Raw genomic sequence first — 14,613 nt, forward strand, 5'->3', positions numbered from 1 at the left:
TCTGAATTCTGTCGCTGTACATTTCAAAAGTGCTGAACAAATAGTTCTATTGACTACGTCCATCCTAGCTCACTCATTAATGTCTTAATCGAAATAACAGATTGCCTCTTATCTGCTCGTCGTCCCCTTATGCCAGAGTTTGTACATCTCAATTGTCAGTAGAAACCACATTTGATTAAGCAAGTCAGCCATATCAGCTGTTTTTTAAAAAGGCAGTACATTAACTGTTTCTCTGCCAGATGAGGCTCTGCTGATAGCCAGGTGTAGCAGTGGTAAGGATTCACTCCATGGAGCTGAAAAGAAATCTCTGCTGTTGGGACAGCTTTATGTAGAGGCCCTAACAGCTTTATGTAGAGGCCCTAACAGCTTTATGTAGAGGCCCTGTAGAGGCCCTAACAGCTTTATGTAGAGGCACTGTAGAGGCCCTAACAGCTTTATGTAGAGGCCCTGTAGAGGCCCTAACAGCTTTATGTAGAGGCCCTAACAGCTTTATGTAGAGGCCCTAACAGTTTGTGGGCACCGTTTGTCACCGTTATAGTGCAATTAATGTTTTGTTTAGTGTTGTGTAGTGGCTTTGCTGAAATGCATTTAAAACTTAAAAAAAAAAACATTTGCCCCACCAAGATTTACATGCTAAAATCACCACTGCAAGAAGACCTAGACGAATGGATGTACTCATTAGCATTGCTACAAAATCTGAATGAAAACGACTCCAATGGTGAGGAAGAAATGAATCATGTTGACATCTCTGATGAGTATTCTTCTGATTCTGAGCCTCAACCTGAACCTCTTGAGACTCAACCCGCAATAAAGCCAGAGCTGTGTGCATTGAGCAGGTGCCCACGCCGCCACCAAAGGAAACTGTGAGAGGAGAGAGAGCATGGTGACATGAGAATTCTACAGGTTATTATCAGCACAGAATGTCAACAGAGAGCCGGTCCAAACATATCCAGCATGAAACTAAATCAGCAACAACAGCTTTCGTTGTTCATGTGACATGCTCCAACTGACTGCTATCATATCAACACTTATATTCAAATCAAATGTATTTATAAAAAACTTTTTTACATCAGCAGATGTCACCAAGTGTTTATAAAGAAATCCAGCCTAAAACCCCAAACAGAAAGCAATGCAGATGTAGAAGCACGGTGGCTTGGAAAAAAGTCCCTAGAAAGGCAGGAATCTTGGAATAAACCGAGAGAGGAATTGTGGGTTTGCACAAACGGTCTGAACCCATCTTGAGAGAATCTAGGAATAAACCCAGAGAGGAACCAGGCTCTCATTATGCCATTTTTGCTTTTGGGATGATTTTCACTGTTATCAAACACACTTAACAGTTGTAATGATGTTTAGGCTACTGATGTTTTCGTTATAAAAATACGATTATACCAGGTTCCAACACCATGACTTCCTGTTTCATAGTTGTAACAAAGGCACTTGACGAATACAATTTATTGAATTTATAAAACATGTTTTATACATATATCCACATAGAAGGTCCAATAAAAAACAAAACCCTATGGAAATCAAATGTCCAACTGATTCATTCTGGCGCCGGCCCTGGAAGGTGAGCATTTGCCTACTGAACTCGGTTACAATGCCGAACTGCAGTCAGGATGCCGAACTGCAGTCAGGTCGAGACGACAAGCTTCCCTGAGACGGTTTCTGAGTTTGTGCAGAAAGTCTTTGGTTGTACAAACCCACAGTTTCATCAGCTGTCCGGGTGGCTGGTCTCAGAGGATCCCGCGGGTGACGAAGTTGGATGTGGAGGTCCTGGGCTGGCATGGTTGCACGTGGTCTGCTGTTGTGAGGCCGGTTGGACATACTGCCAAATTCTGTAAAACGATGTTGGAGGAGGCTTATGGTAGAGAAATTAACCAATTCTCTAGCAACAGCTCTGGTGGACATTCCTACAGTCAGCATGCCAATTGCAGGCTCCCTCCAAACTTGAGATATCTGTGGCATTGTGTTGTGACAACAGCACATTTTAGTGGCCTTTTATTGTCCCCAGCACAAGGTGCATCTGTGTAATGATCATGCTGTTTAATCAGCTTCTTGATATGCCACACCTGTCAGGTGGATGGATTATCTTGGCAAAGGAGAAATGCTCACTAACAGGGACGTAAACAAAGTTTGTGCACAAAATGAGAGAAATAAGCTTTTTGTGCATATGGAAAATGTCTGGGATTTTTTTATTTCAGCTCATTAAACATGGGACCAACAGTTTACATGTTGCATTTATATATTTTTTTGGTTCAGTGTATATAAACTATGGTATGCATGTATGTTGTAAAAAAAAAAATGCATTTCAGTGTCTCTTTATTTACACAAAGCAGTTTGCAAAAAGACTCATTCACTCTGATTAAGAAAAGGCAGACAGAATACATGCTGCTAGGGGATAGATAGCGACGCGCTGCTAGGGGATAGATAGCGACGCGCTGCTAGGGGATAGATAGCGACGCGCTGCTAGGGGATAGATAGCGACGCGCTGCTAGGGGATAGATAGCGACGCGCTGCTAGGGGATAGATAGCGACGCGCTGCTAGGGGATAGATAGCGACGCGCTGCTAGGGGATAGATAGCGACGCGCTGTTAGGGGATAGATAGCGACGCGCTGCTAGGGGATAGATAGCGACGCGCTGCTAGGGGATAGATAGCGACGCGCTGCTAGGGGATAGATAGCGACGCGCTGCTAGGGGATAGATAGCGACGCGCTGCTAGGGGATAGATAGCGACGCGCTGCTAGGGGATAGATAGCGACGCGCTGCTAGGGGATAGATAGCGACGCGCTGCTAGGGGATAGATAGCGACGCGCTGCTAGGGGATAGATAGCGACGCGCTGCTAGGGGATAGATAGCGACGCGCTGCTAGGGGATAGATAGCGACGCGCTGCTAGGGGATAGATAGCGATGCGCTGCTAGGGGATAGATAGCGACGTGCTGCTAGGGGATAGATAGCGACAACTTCTCCCTTCAGTCTCCTCTATTTGGCTAAAAGCCTGTCACAACAATACTGAAGCGTGTGTGTACCAAGGTTTGGTGGGTGTGTGAGCCTGGAGTAGGGTAAAGTCCATAGACGCTGATCTTGGATCCGTTTTGCATTTCCCCCACTAATGGTTAGGATTGGGGGAGGGGATCATAGAGCTGTACCCAGGGGAGCATGTGAACCCTTATCTCTGGTCACCGAGCAGAAACATGACTTGTGTGTCTACCTCAGTGCTGGGTGGTAGTGTTTAAAGTCAATGGGAGTGTGTGTGTCAGTGTTGGAGTGTGTGTGTTAGTGTTGAAGTGTGTGAGTGAGTGTGTGTGTGTGTCAGTGTTGGAGTGTGTGTGTGTGTCAGTGTTGGAGTGTTGGAGTGTGTGTGTCAGTGTTGGAGTGTGTGTGTTAGTGTTGGAGTGTGTGTGTGTGTGTGTCAGTGTTGGAGTGTGTGTGTCAGTGTTGGAGTGTGTGTGTGTGTGTCAGTGTTGGAGTGTGTGTGTCAGTGTTGGAGTGTGTGTGTCAGTGTTGGAGTGTGTGAGTGTGTGTGTGAGTGTTAGAGTGTGTGTGTGTGTGAGTGTTGGAGTGTGTGTGTGTGTGAGTGTTGGAGTGTGTGTGTGTGTGAGTGTTGGAGTGTGTGTGTGAGTGAGTGTTGGAGTGTGTGTGTGTGTCAGTGTTGGAGTGTGTGTGTGTGTGTCAGTGTTGGAGTGTGTGTGTGTGTCAGTGTTGGAGTGTGTGTGTCAGTGTTGGAGTGTGTGTGTGTGTCAGTGTTGGAGTGTGTGTGTGTGTCAGTGTTGGAGTGTGTGTGTGTGTCAGTGTTGGAGTGTGTGTGTGTGTCAGTGTTGGAGTGTGTGTGTGTGAGTGTTGGAGTGTGTGTGTGTGAGTGTGTGTGTGTCGATGGTTGTCTCTCCCTGCAGTGTGTGTGTATTGAGGTGTGTGTGTATTCGGAGCTGTCTGTTCTGGGTTGCCGCGTGAACGATGCGTAGCTCCTCCTCCTCCAGATCTTTCAACAGCATCAGCACCGCCTCCAGAGTGTGGGACTACACACACACACAGACACACACACCATCAATACACACACACACCATCAATACAAACACACACACACACCATCAACACACACACACACACCATCAACACACACACACACACACACACACACACACACACACACACACACACACACCATCAATACACACACACACACACACCATCAATACACACACACACACCATCAATACACACACACACCATCAATACATACATACATACATACAGTGCCTTGCGAAAGTATTCGGCCCCCTTGAACTTTTCGACCTTTTGCCACATTTCAGGCTTCAAACATAAAGATATAAAACTGTAATTTTTTGTGAAGAATCAACAACAAGTGGGACACAATCATGAAGTGGAACGAAATTTATTGGATATTTCAAACTTTTTTAACAAATAAAAAACAGAAAAATTGGGCGTGCAAAATTATTCAGCCCCCTTAAGTTAATACTTTGTAGCGCCACCTTTTGCTGCGATTACAGCTGTAAGTCGCTTGGGGTATGTCTCTATCAGTTTTGCACATCGAGAGACTGAAGTTTTTGCCCATTCCTCCTTGCAAAACAGCTCGAGCTCAGTGAGGTAGGATGGAGAGCGTTTGTGAACAGCAGTTTTCAGTTCATTCCACAGATTCTCGATTGGATTCAGGTCTGGACTTTGACTTGGCCATTCTAACACCTGGATATGTTTATTTGTGAACCATTCCATTGTAGATTCTGCTTTATGTTTTGGATCATTGTCTTGTTGGAAGACAAATCTCCGTCCCAGTCTCAGGTCTTTTGCAGACTCCATCAGGTTTTCTTCCAGAATGGTCCTGTATTTGGCTCCATCCATCTTCCCATCAATTTTAACTATCTTCCCTGCCCCTGCTGAAGAAAAGCAGGCCCAAACCATGATGCTGCCACCACCATGTTTGACAGTGGGGATGGTATGTTCAGGGTGATGAGCTGTGTTGCTTTTACGCCAAACATAACGTTTTGCATTGTTGCCAAAAAGTTCGATTTTGGTTTCATCTGACCAGAGCACCTTCTTCCACATGTTTGGTGTGTCTCCCAGGTGGCTAGTGGCAAACTTTAAACAACACTTTTTATGGACATCTTTAAGAAATGGCTTTCTTCTTGCCACTCTTCCATAAAGGCCAGATTTGTGCAGTATACGACTGATTGTTGTCCTATGGACAGTCTCCCACCTCAGCTGTATGTAGATATCTGCAGTTCATCCAGAGTGATCATGGGCCTCTTGGCTGCATCTCTGATCAGTCTTCTCCTTGTATGAGCTGAAAGTTTAGAGGGACGGCCGGGTCTTCGTAGATTTGCAGTGGTCTGATACTCCTTCCATTTCAATATTATCACTTGCACAGTGCTCCTTGGGATGTTTAAAGCTTGGGAAAATGTTTGTATCCAAATCCGGCTTTAAACTTCTCCACAACAGTATCTCGGACCTGCCTGGTGTGTTCCTTGTTCTTCATGATGCTCTCTGCGCTTTAAACGGACCTCTGAGACTATCACAGAGCAGGTGCATTTATACGGAGACTTGATTACACACAGGTGGATTCTATTTATCATCATTAGTCATTTAGGTCAACATTGGATCATTCAGAGATCCTCACTGAACTTCTGGAGAGAGTTTGCTGCACTGAAAGTAAAGGGGCTGAATAATTTTGCACGGACAATTTTTCAGTTTTTTATTTGTTAAAAAAGTTTGAAATATCCAATAAATTTCGTTCCACTTCATAATTGTGTCCCACTTGTTGTTGATTCTTCACAAAAAATTACAGTTTTATATCTTTATGTTTGAAGCCTGAAATGTGGCAAAAGGTCGAAAAGTTCAAGGGGGCCGAATACTTTCGCAAGGCACTGTACATACAGGAAGCTATAGTATGAATGGAAGACCCCATCAGAGGAGGGTCTGTTACCTTCCTAGCTGCAGGTCGAGGTGATGGGGAGGAGAACTTGTCTCTAGGAATAGGCTTCATCCCCAACTGTTCCCGGATCTTACTGTAGAGGTTTAGGAGACAGGGTTAGGGAGAGACAGGGTTAGGGAGAGACAGGGTTAGGGAGAGACAGGGTTAGGGAGAGACAGGGTTAGGGAGAGACAGGGTTAGGGAGAGACAGGGTTAGGGAGAGACAGGGTTAGGGAGAGACAGGGTTAGGGAGACAGGGTTAGGGAGACAGGGTTAGGGAGACAGGGTTAGAGAGAGACAGGGTTAGAGAGAGACAGGGTTAGGGAGAGACAGGATTAGGGAGAGACAGGGTTAGAGAGAGACAGAGTTAGAGAGACAGGGTGAGGGAGAGACAGGGTTAGGGAGAGACAGGGTTAGGGAGAGACAGGGTTAGGGAGAGACAGGGTTAGGGAGAGACAGGGTTAGGGAGAGACAGGGTTAGGGAGAGAGACAGGGTTAGGGAGAGAGACAGGGTTAGGGAGAGAGACAGGGTTAGGGAGAGACAGGGTTAGGGAGAGACAGGATTAGAGAGAGACAGGGTTAGAGAGAGACAGGGTTAGAGAGAGACAGGGTTAGAGAGAGACAGGGTTAGAGAGAGACAGGGTTAGAGAGAGACAGGGTTAGAGAGAGACAGGGTTAGGGAGAGACAGGGTTAGGGAGAGACAGGGTTAGGGAGAGACAGGGTTAGGGAGAGACAGGGTTAGGGAGAGACAGGGTGAGAGAGAGACAGGGTGGGAGAGACAGGGTTAGGGGTTAAAGGTGTGTAACGTTGTCAGGGGGCGGGTCTTACTTGGTCTCCTCCATACTGTAGTTGAGGGGGTCGTTCTCTGACTCCGCCTCTGTCTGTCCATTGGTGGAGCTGACGTTCTCTGGCTGGCCACTGGTCGAGAACTGCTTCTGGGCGGCGGCAGGGGGTGTGGTTATCTCCTCTCCCTCGTTTAGCGCGAAAGCAAGCTCCTCCTCTGTCACCACTGGACACACACACACGCACGTACGTTACTACACACACACGTTACCACACACACACACACGTTACTACACACACACACACACACACACGTTACTACACACACACGTACATTACTACACACACACACGTTACTACACACACACATACACACGCACATTACCACACACACACACGTTACTACACACGTACATTACTACACACACACACACACACACACGTTACTACACACGTACATTACTACACACACACACACACGTACATTACTACACACACACACACACACACACACACACACACACGTCCCAACAGCCCAAAACCTAAATTGGACCCCTACGGCTTGAGGACATAAGTACTAGAAACATACTTCCCCAAAACACAAACATTATCACATCTGAAGACTACTGACCCTGGTTGTCCAGTTTGTGTAGGCGTGGCAGGCATCGCAGCACGTTGAGACGGTATTGGCTGGGGTCTGTTCCGCAGCAGGGGTTCTCAGCCAACCAGAGCACTCGTAGACGTGTGAGTGGGCGGAGATGGGAGAGCTCCGAGAGAGAAGGGACGAGATTCCGTCTGAGGTACAACTCACTCAGACACACGCAGCCCGACAGAGGTGACAGGGACGAGATGGAGTTCACGCTGGGGAGAGACGACCTGGTTAATGTAGGGTGTTGTCAAGGTTGATTTATCATATGCACAGCAGGCAGCGTAGTGTTACATTGAACCTTTATTTAACCAAGAAAGTCAGGTTAAGTAGGCCGTCATTGTAAATTATTATTTACAATGACGGCCTACCCCCCCCTTGGCCAAACCCGGACGACGCTGGGCCAATTGTGCGCCGCCCTATAGGACTCCTAATCACGGCCGGCTGTGATACAGCCTGGAATCGAACTCGGGAGCCCATAATGGTGTATACAGTACAACTAAAAGTTAACTTGCATGCTCTCCTCTCAGACAGCACACAGCATGTGCGTGTGTGTGTGTGTAGGGCTGTGTGTGTGAGTGTGAGTGTGTGTGTGTGTGTGTGTGGGTAGGGCTGTGACGGTCATGAAATTTTGTCAGCCGGTGATTGTCAAGCAAATAACTGCCGGTCTCACGGTAATTGACCGTTAAAGTAGTCTATTTCAGAAGAACAGAATAGCATAACTGAGTTGTCCTTATGTTAGGTCCTGATGTGGCTGTGCCATATGGCTGTGGGCTACACTAGTTCATTTAGCAGGTCCTGATGTGGCTGTGGGCTACACTAGTTCATTTAGCAGGTCCTGATGTGGCTGTGGGGCTACACTAGTTCATTTAGCAGGTCCTGATGTGGCTGTGGGCTACACTAGTTCATTTAGCAGGTCCTGATGTGGCTGTGGGCTACACTAGTTCATTTAGCAGGTCCTGATGTGGCTGTGGACTACACTAGTTCATTTAGCAGGTCCTGATGTGGCTGTGGGGCTACACTAGTTCATTTAGCAGGTCCTGATGTGGCTGTGGGGCTACACTAGTTCATTTAGCAGGTCCTGATGTGGCTGTGGGCTACACTAGTTCATTTAGCAGGTCCTGATGTGGCTGTGCCATGTGGCTGTGGGCTACACTAGTTCATTTAGCAGGTCCTGATGTGGCTGTGGGGCGACACTAGTTCATTTAGCAGGTCCTGATGTGGCTGTGGACTACACTAGTTCATTTAGCAGGTCCTGATGTGGCTGTGGGCGACGCTAGTTCATTTAGCAGGTCCTGATGTGGCTGTGCCATATGGCTGTGGGCTACACTAGTTCATTTAGCAGGTCCTGATGTGGCTGTGGGGCTACACTAGTTCATTTAGCAGGTCCTGATGTGGCTGTGGGGCTACACTAGTTCATTTAGCAGGTCCTGATGTGGCTGTGGGGCTACACTAGTTCATTTAGCAGGTCCTGATGTGGCTGTGGGGCTACACTAGTTCATTTAGCAGGTCCTGATGTGGCTGTGGGGCTACACTAGTTCATTTAGCAGGTCCTGATGTGGCTGTGGGGCTACACTAGTTCATTTAGCAGGTCCTGATGTGGCTGTGGGGCTACACTAGTTCATTTAGCAGGTCCTGATGTGGCTGTGGGGCTACACTAGTTCATTTAGCAGGTCCTGATGTGGCTGTGGGCTACACTAGTTCATTTAGCAGGTCCTGATGTGGCTGTGGGGCGACACTAGTTCATTTAGCAGGTCCTGATCTGGCTTTGCCAAATGGCTGTGGGGTGACACTAGTTAATTTAGCAGACAAGATTTGCTTAGAATTCCGTGGTATTATTTTATAGTATGAAGAATACAGTTGAACAAAGTTGAATAAAATAGAAAGGATATTTTCTCCAAGCGATTTGGGGGAGGGCGCACATGCGGCTATTCTGTGTTGAGCGGTTAACAAAGAAACAGGTCCTCCTATATGCTTAATTTAGAGTTATTAATGTAACTTTAGTTGTTCTACAGATGTTGAGCTATATGTTTTGATGTTTAATACATTGTAAGGCTGCATGATGAGACTAATGATGATTTGGAAAAAGTATCTTGAAAGGCATGATCTCTGCTTTTTTTTGCACAAGCTGTTGTCGTGGACGAATCAGAATTAGTTGGGTAACATAGATAATTAAGATGTTTTATTAGTATAATATGCTTATTTGAGGTACTTGTCATTAGAAAGTGTCCATTGGACTCTGGTGTCTTTTCAGTTGCACGTCTACCTTAGCTGGGGCTCAGACACTTGGGGCCCAGAGAGGGGAGAGGTCAGACTTGTCATCATGGGAATGTGTCTTTACCTATTTCTTAAACCATGTGAAGGGATGAATGGGGAACCAATGACTTGTCTCCACAATGTCTGTGAGCAAGTCACTCCCTCCTTTTCTTTATTGTGGGGAGGATTATGGCAGTAAATGGACCCTTGTATGTCCTCTCTTAGATCTCACACTTATCCTGTGATAATATATGGCCTAGAGGCTCACTCCCTCCAGTGAGCCTGTCCAGGAGTGGGGTCAAGAAGGGGTTTGCTTGAGATGGGAGTATCTAGAGTTGACAATTGATATATGCCATTGGATGAAATGGTGTTTTCGTTCTATACCGTACCAGGGAGGGACGGTTCTAAGGAGACCAGATACTGGGCTATACCATTAATCCTGTTGACATAGCAGTTACTGTCTGATGTGTTTTATTGATATCTGTCATACAAAACTTAACCTTTGTGAACTGTTACTAAGTATCTGTGGTTTGTCAATGTACGTTGAAGGGGGTGTATCGTTGCTATAAAAGATCCCTGTAGCCATTCTGTAATCACCTCATTAAATGATTCATTCGAGAGAGTGCATTATTGGGGGTCAAGAACTTTTGCAAAAGTATCTTAAGTATTAAAGATGTAGTTTAACTCGGACTGGTGTGTTTGTAACTCCTCATTTGGTAATGCGGAAATTAGCCACCACACTGTACACACTTCATCAGTCTCTCATTCAGAATATGACAAGCACTTGATAATGCCTCGAATTTCCCAGCGGCATCCCATTTGTGTGGCCGTAATGCCCCCTAAAAAGAATCCATGCCTTTTGCGGGCCAGTGGCGGTTGTGCCTTTCAGCTAAATATAATAATTATAATTCCCTTCTCCCGGCTGCGTGCCTAAGCACCTCTCACTCACATGGCTCTCCGTCACGTGATCTCACAGGCTACAAGTGAAGACACGTGTCCTTATCCAATTCCGAGGCGCATATTGAAGATATTGGAAGAATTGTCCAACAAGATGAGCCTAACGAACAGCAAAATCACTAGCCTATGTCAATCTACTATCCCCCATAGTACAACAGCAGACCTATTCTATATCAATCTACTTTCCCCCATAGTACAACAGCAGACCTATTCTATATCAATCTACTTTCCCCCATAGTACAACAGCAGACCTATTCTATATAAATCTACTATCCCCCATAGTACAACAGTAGACCTATTCTATATAAATCTACTATCCCCCATAGTACAACAGCAGACCTATTCTATATAAATCTACTATCCCCCATAGTTCAACAGTAGACCTATTCTATATAAATCTACTATCCCCCATAGTTCAACAGTAGACCTATTCTATATAAATCTACTATCCCCCATAGTTCAACAGTAGACCTATTCTATATAAATCTACTATCCCCCATAGTTCAACAGTAGACCTATTCTATATAAATCTACTATCCCCCATAGTACAACAGTAGACCTATTCTATATAAATCTACTATCCCCCATAGTACAACAGTAGACCTATTCTATGCCAGAAAGGAATATTCCAAACATAGACTGGGACAGTTGCGGGATGTGAGATCCCACATTAATAAAACAATTAGCATCAAAAAACCTTTTTCACGCAATGTGGCTGACGCAACAGATCAGAACGTTTAGCTTAAAATGTTGATAAACTATTTAGGCTATTTCTTCACATTATAAGAGCAGCAATGAGCACACGGCAGTGGGCTATAAGAGCGAATGTTCAATTAGTGGGAAAACACCATTATCAAAAGTGACAGCAAATGCAATTATGCATGTAATGCTTTTATAAAGGTGCATTTTTATGGTGAAAATGATCTTCCCCCAAACTTAAAGCTCACGTGCTGCTTATGTATGTAGTAGGGCTCTACACCCCTTCTAAAGAGGATTAATGTGCTTCTTTTTAAGAAGTTTTGGCCACTTTAGTTGTGATACAAACCTTATCCGCTCCCGAGTTGCACAGCGGTTTAAGGCACTTAATCTCAGTGCTAGAGGCGTCACTACAGACCCTGGTTAGATTCCAGGCTGTATCACAACCGGCCATGATTGGGAGTCCCATAGGGCGGTGCACAATTGGCCCAGCGTCGTCCGGGTTTGGCCGGTGTAGGCCGTCATTGTAAATAAGAATTTGTTCTTAACTGACTTGCCTAGATAAATAAAGGTTAAATAAAATATATAATTCACAAGTGATAGGCTAATATTGTCAGCCATCAGACTATTAATTTAATCTTGTCTTTAAATATACTAAATAATATATGTGTGACATTTGTTTTGATTTAGAATGGACCATTATCGTGCAGCTGTCAGAACAGGGGACTGCAGGGAAAAATACATGTCATCTATGCACTTAAATAGCAAATGGAGGACGCTTTTCCCTGTGGTTTATTTTCATGCCAGCCAGGTAGGCTATACTCTTGTTGTAAAGGGAAGCAATGCGCTTACTATTAGGAAAGTTGAGAAATAAATATAGTAGGCCTAGCCTATAGAAAACTGATGGGACCCTCCTCTTTTTAATAGAGGCCATCACTGTTTTCTCCCGCAATTGCATAGCCTATAGAAATATTGTGCAACATGAGCTCTCATGAAGTGTTTGATTTAGATTTCCCATTACATTTACATTGATGTCAGAGTGATTAGAGGGACAATAGAGTGCTGAGTACCAGTCAGTTAGCTAGTTTGGTAGGTTACTAATGACCATCAGCAGCATCATAGCTTGGAGAAGCCTAATTACCGTGACTAAACGGTTACGTGGAATTTGACTGCCATCATGACTGCCGGTGTGGCGATAATACGTTCACCATAACAGCCCTGTGTGTGTGTGTGTGTGTGTGTGTGTGTAGACAGCCAACCTGAGAGTCAGGACCTCGATGTGGGGTATCTGGGTAAATATAGAGATCTAGAGAGAGGAGAGAGAGGGAGGAGAGAGAGGAAAGAGAGAGGGGATGGAGAGAGAGAGGATGGAGAGAGGAGGAGAGAGGGAGGGAGGAGAGAGGGAGGGGGGAGAGAGAGGGAGGGGGGAGAGAGAGGGAGGGGGGAGAGGATGGAGAGAGGGAGGATTGGAGAGAGGGAGGATGGAGAGAGGGAGGATGGAGAGAGGGAGGATGGAGAGAGAGAGCGGATGGAGAGAGAGGAGGAGAGAGAGGGAGGAGAGAGAGAGAATGGAGAGAGGACAGATGGCGGGAGGAGAGGGACAGAGAAGGAAGAAAGGAAAAACATTAGAGTTGAGACAAAGCTAACTAGTTAGCTAGCTAAACATGGGATTTTAAAATGATATCCTGTTAACCCAGAACAGCTAAAAAAAAATAGTGAAATTGAGAATACACAAGCATACTCACGTCTGTCAAGTTGCAGCCCCTGAAAGAGAAAGACAAAACATTGGACACATTGAGAAATGAGAACGGTCAGCGAACTAGCATCCAACCAGTCGCATATCGGAGAGTTAGCTAACCCATGTAGCCTCCCAACCTACCAGCAGTTGAGTTTCTTCACACTGTCCAGATCCGAGGCTTTGGCTTTGGCCAGGACCAACTTCCGTGTTAGCTTCATACTGCGGACATGTTGTGTGATGATTAAACTAATCTCTAATAACCAATTATCGATCGAAACTAAAGTATCGTGGCAATTCAGCAGCTCCCATCGGATAATTTATAGCTAGCATAGCTAGCCTAGCACACCTACAGGACCAGCAACGCATATGTGTGTAGTCTGAACGGGCGGACTACCGCGGTGTCCATAGTTACCGAGTTACCATCCGGTTAACTATGTCCACAAACAAACACAAACATACACAACAGATGGAAAGGTAACAGATAAACTTTAGAGGAGATGGGGTGGGGGAAAACTCCATTAAACTCGGCCATACATCGTCAGTGTGTCCCGCGGTGCATTCTGGGACGAGGATATTATTATGACTTCCGGCAACAACAAGTTCAACATGATGGATATTTTTTTTTCTTTTTTTTACTAGATGTGAAATAATTCAATTGTTCTCTGTAATATCGTATCGTTTTGTAATCGTGATATTTACGTACTTTCGAGGAAAAAGGAAAATAATCAGGTTTGTCGACGTGCTAGTCGGGAACTAGGAAAATATATTCTGACTTGTTAATAGATCTGGTTATTTCTGACTAGGACGACAACATACCCTGACTTTGACAAGGAATTTTTTTATTTTACAAAACTGTGCTTTTTGTGTTGAGCATCCAGAAACAGTTTTGTATTTATTTTGGCAGTGTCTACATGTAAAAAAATTTTTTTTTAAATGATGGAAATATATTCGTAGTTTTATCATTGTTAATATTCTTGATGACTTTTATTTTATGGGAGAATGTGCTGCTCGGTTTCCTTTAACAATAATAAGGATAAAGAAAAACAATTTTACCTGCATATTTCCATTACGGAACACTTACTCTATGAAGTGTGCAATAAGTAAATGTGCCTTTGCACTCCTTCTAAACAACGCATTTTGTTTTTTACTTTGGTAAAGTCTACAAAACGCAGTCCACTCTGTTCATAACATATTATAGTTTTGGGAACAGAAAACTGCATGGAGATCAAATGTTTCATCAATGAGAAAATTAGCAGAATGTCGTCCAAAATCAATCTCGCTCCATCTTCTCCTACTTCCGGCCACTGGACTTCCTCTCATCACCATATTTGGTAGTGAGTGGAAACAGGAAGCGGATGCTTCACATTTATACATCCGGTGAAATATCTGTCTCCATTGTTCCATCTGTGGTTCCGGGTTGCAAACCTCAATCTCTAGGAGGGAGGAGTTGAGGTCATCGGAAAGCTGGACTCAAGAACCTTTTCTAAATAGAGATAAATAGTAATGTCGTATTTTTGTAGGCACTAACTCCGCCATGCTTCTTAGGACAAAGCCTATGGAGAAAATTAATTAACACCGAAAATAAGGTCTGTGGTGAACACAGGAGATCTG

General features: G+C 44.8%; 2 protein-coding genes across 2 annotated transcripts in view; one reads left to right on the forward strand and one right to left on the reverse strand.

Annotated features, from left to right (window-relative positions):
• The window catches only part of LOC115170269 (uncharacterized), a 46,952-nt gene that overhangs the window by 19,352 nt on the left and 12,987 nt on the right, over positions 1-14,613 (forward strand). The window lies entirely within an intron of this gene.
• cfap410 (cilia and flagella associated protein 410) lies at positions 3,718-13,564 on the reverse strand. The gene is made up of 7 exons (XM_029726684.1): positions 13,144-13,564; positions 13,010-13,028; positions 12,524-12,570; positions 7,341-7,570; positions 6,755-6,935; positions 5,938-6,019; positions 3,718-4,015 (listed from the first exon to the last, which is right to left on the reverse strand). The coding sequence occupies exons 1-7, from the start codon at positions 13,218-13,220 to the stop codon at positions 3,812-3,814; spliced, it is 840 nt and encodes a 279-aa protein (XP_029582544.1). The 5' UTR covers positions 13,221-13,564; the 3' UTR covers positions 3,718-3,811.

The sequence above is a fragment of the Salmo trutta genome, chromosome 31 (assembly GCF_901001165.1).
Source record: "Salmo trutta chromosome 31, fSalTru1.1, whole genome shotgun sequence".
In the NCBI taxonomy this organism is placed as follows: Eukaryota; Metazoa; Chordata; class Actinopteri; order Salmoniformes; family Salmonidae; genus Salmo; species Salmo trutta.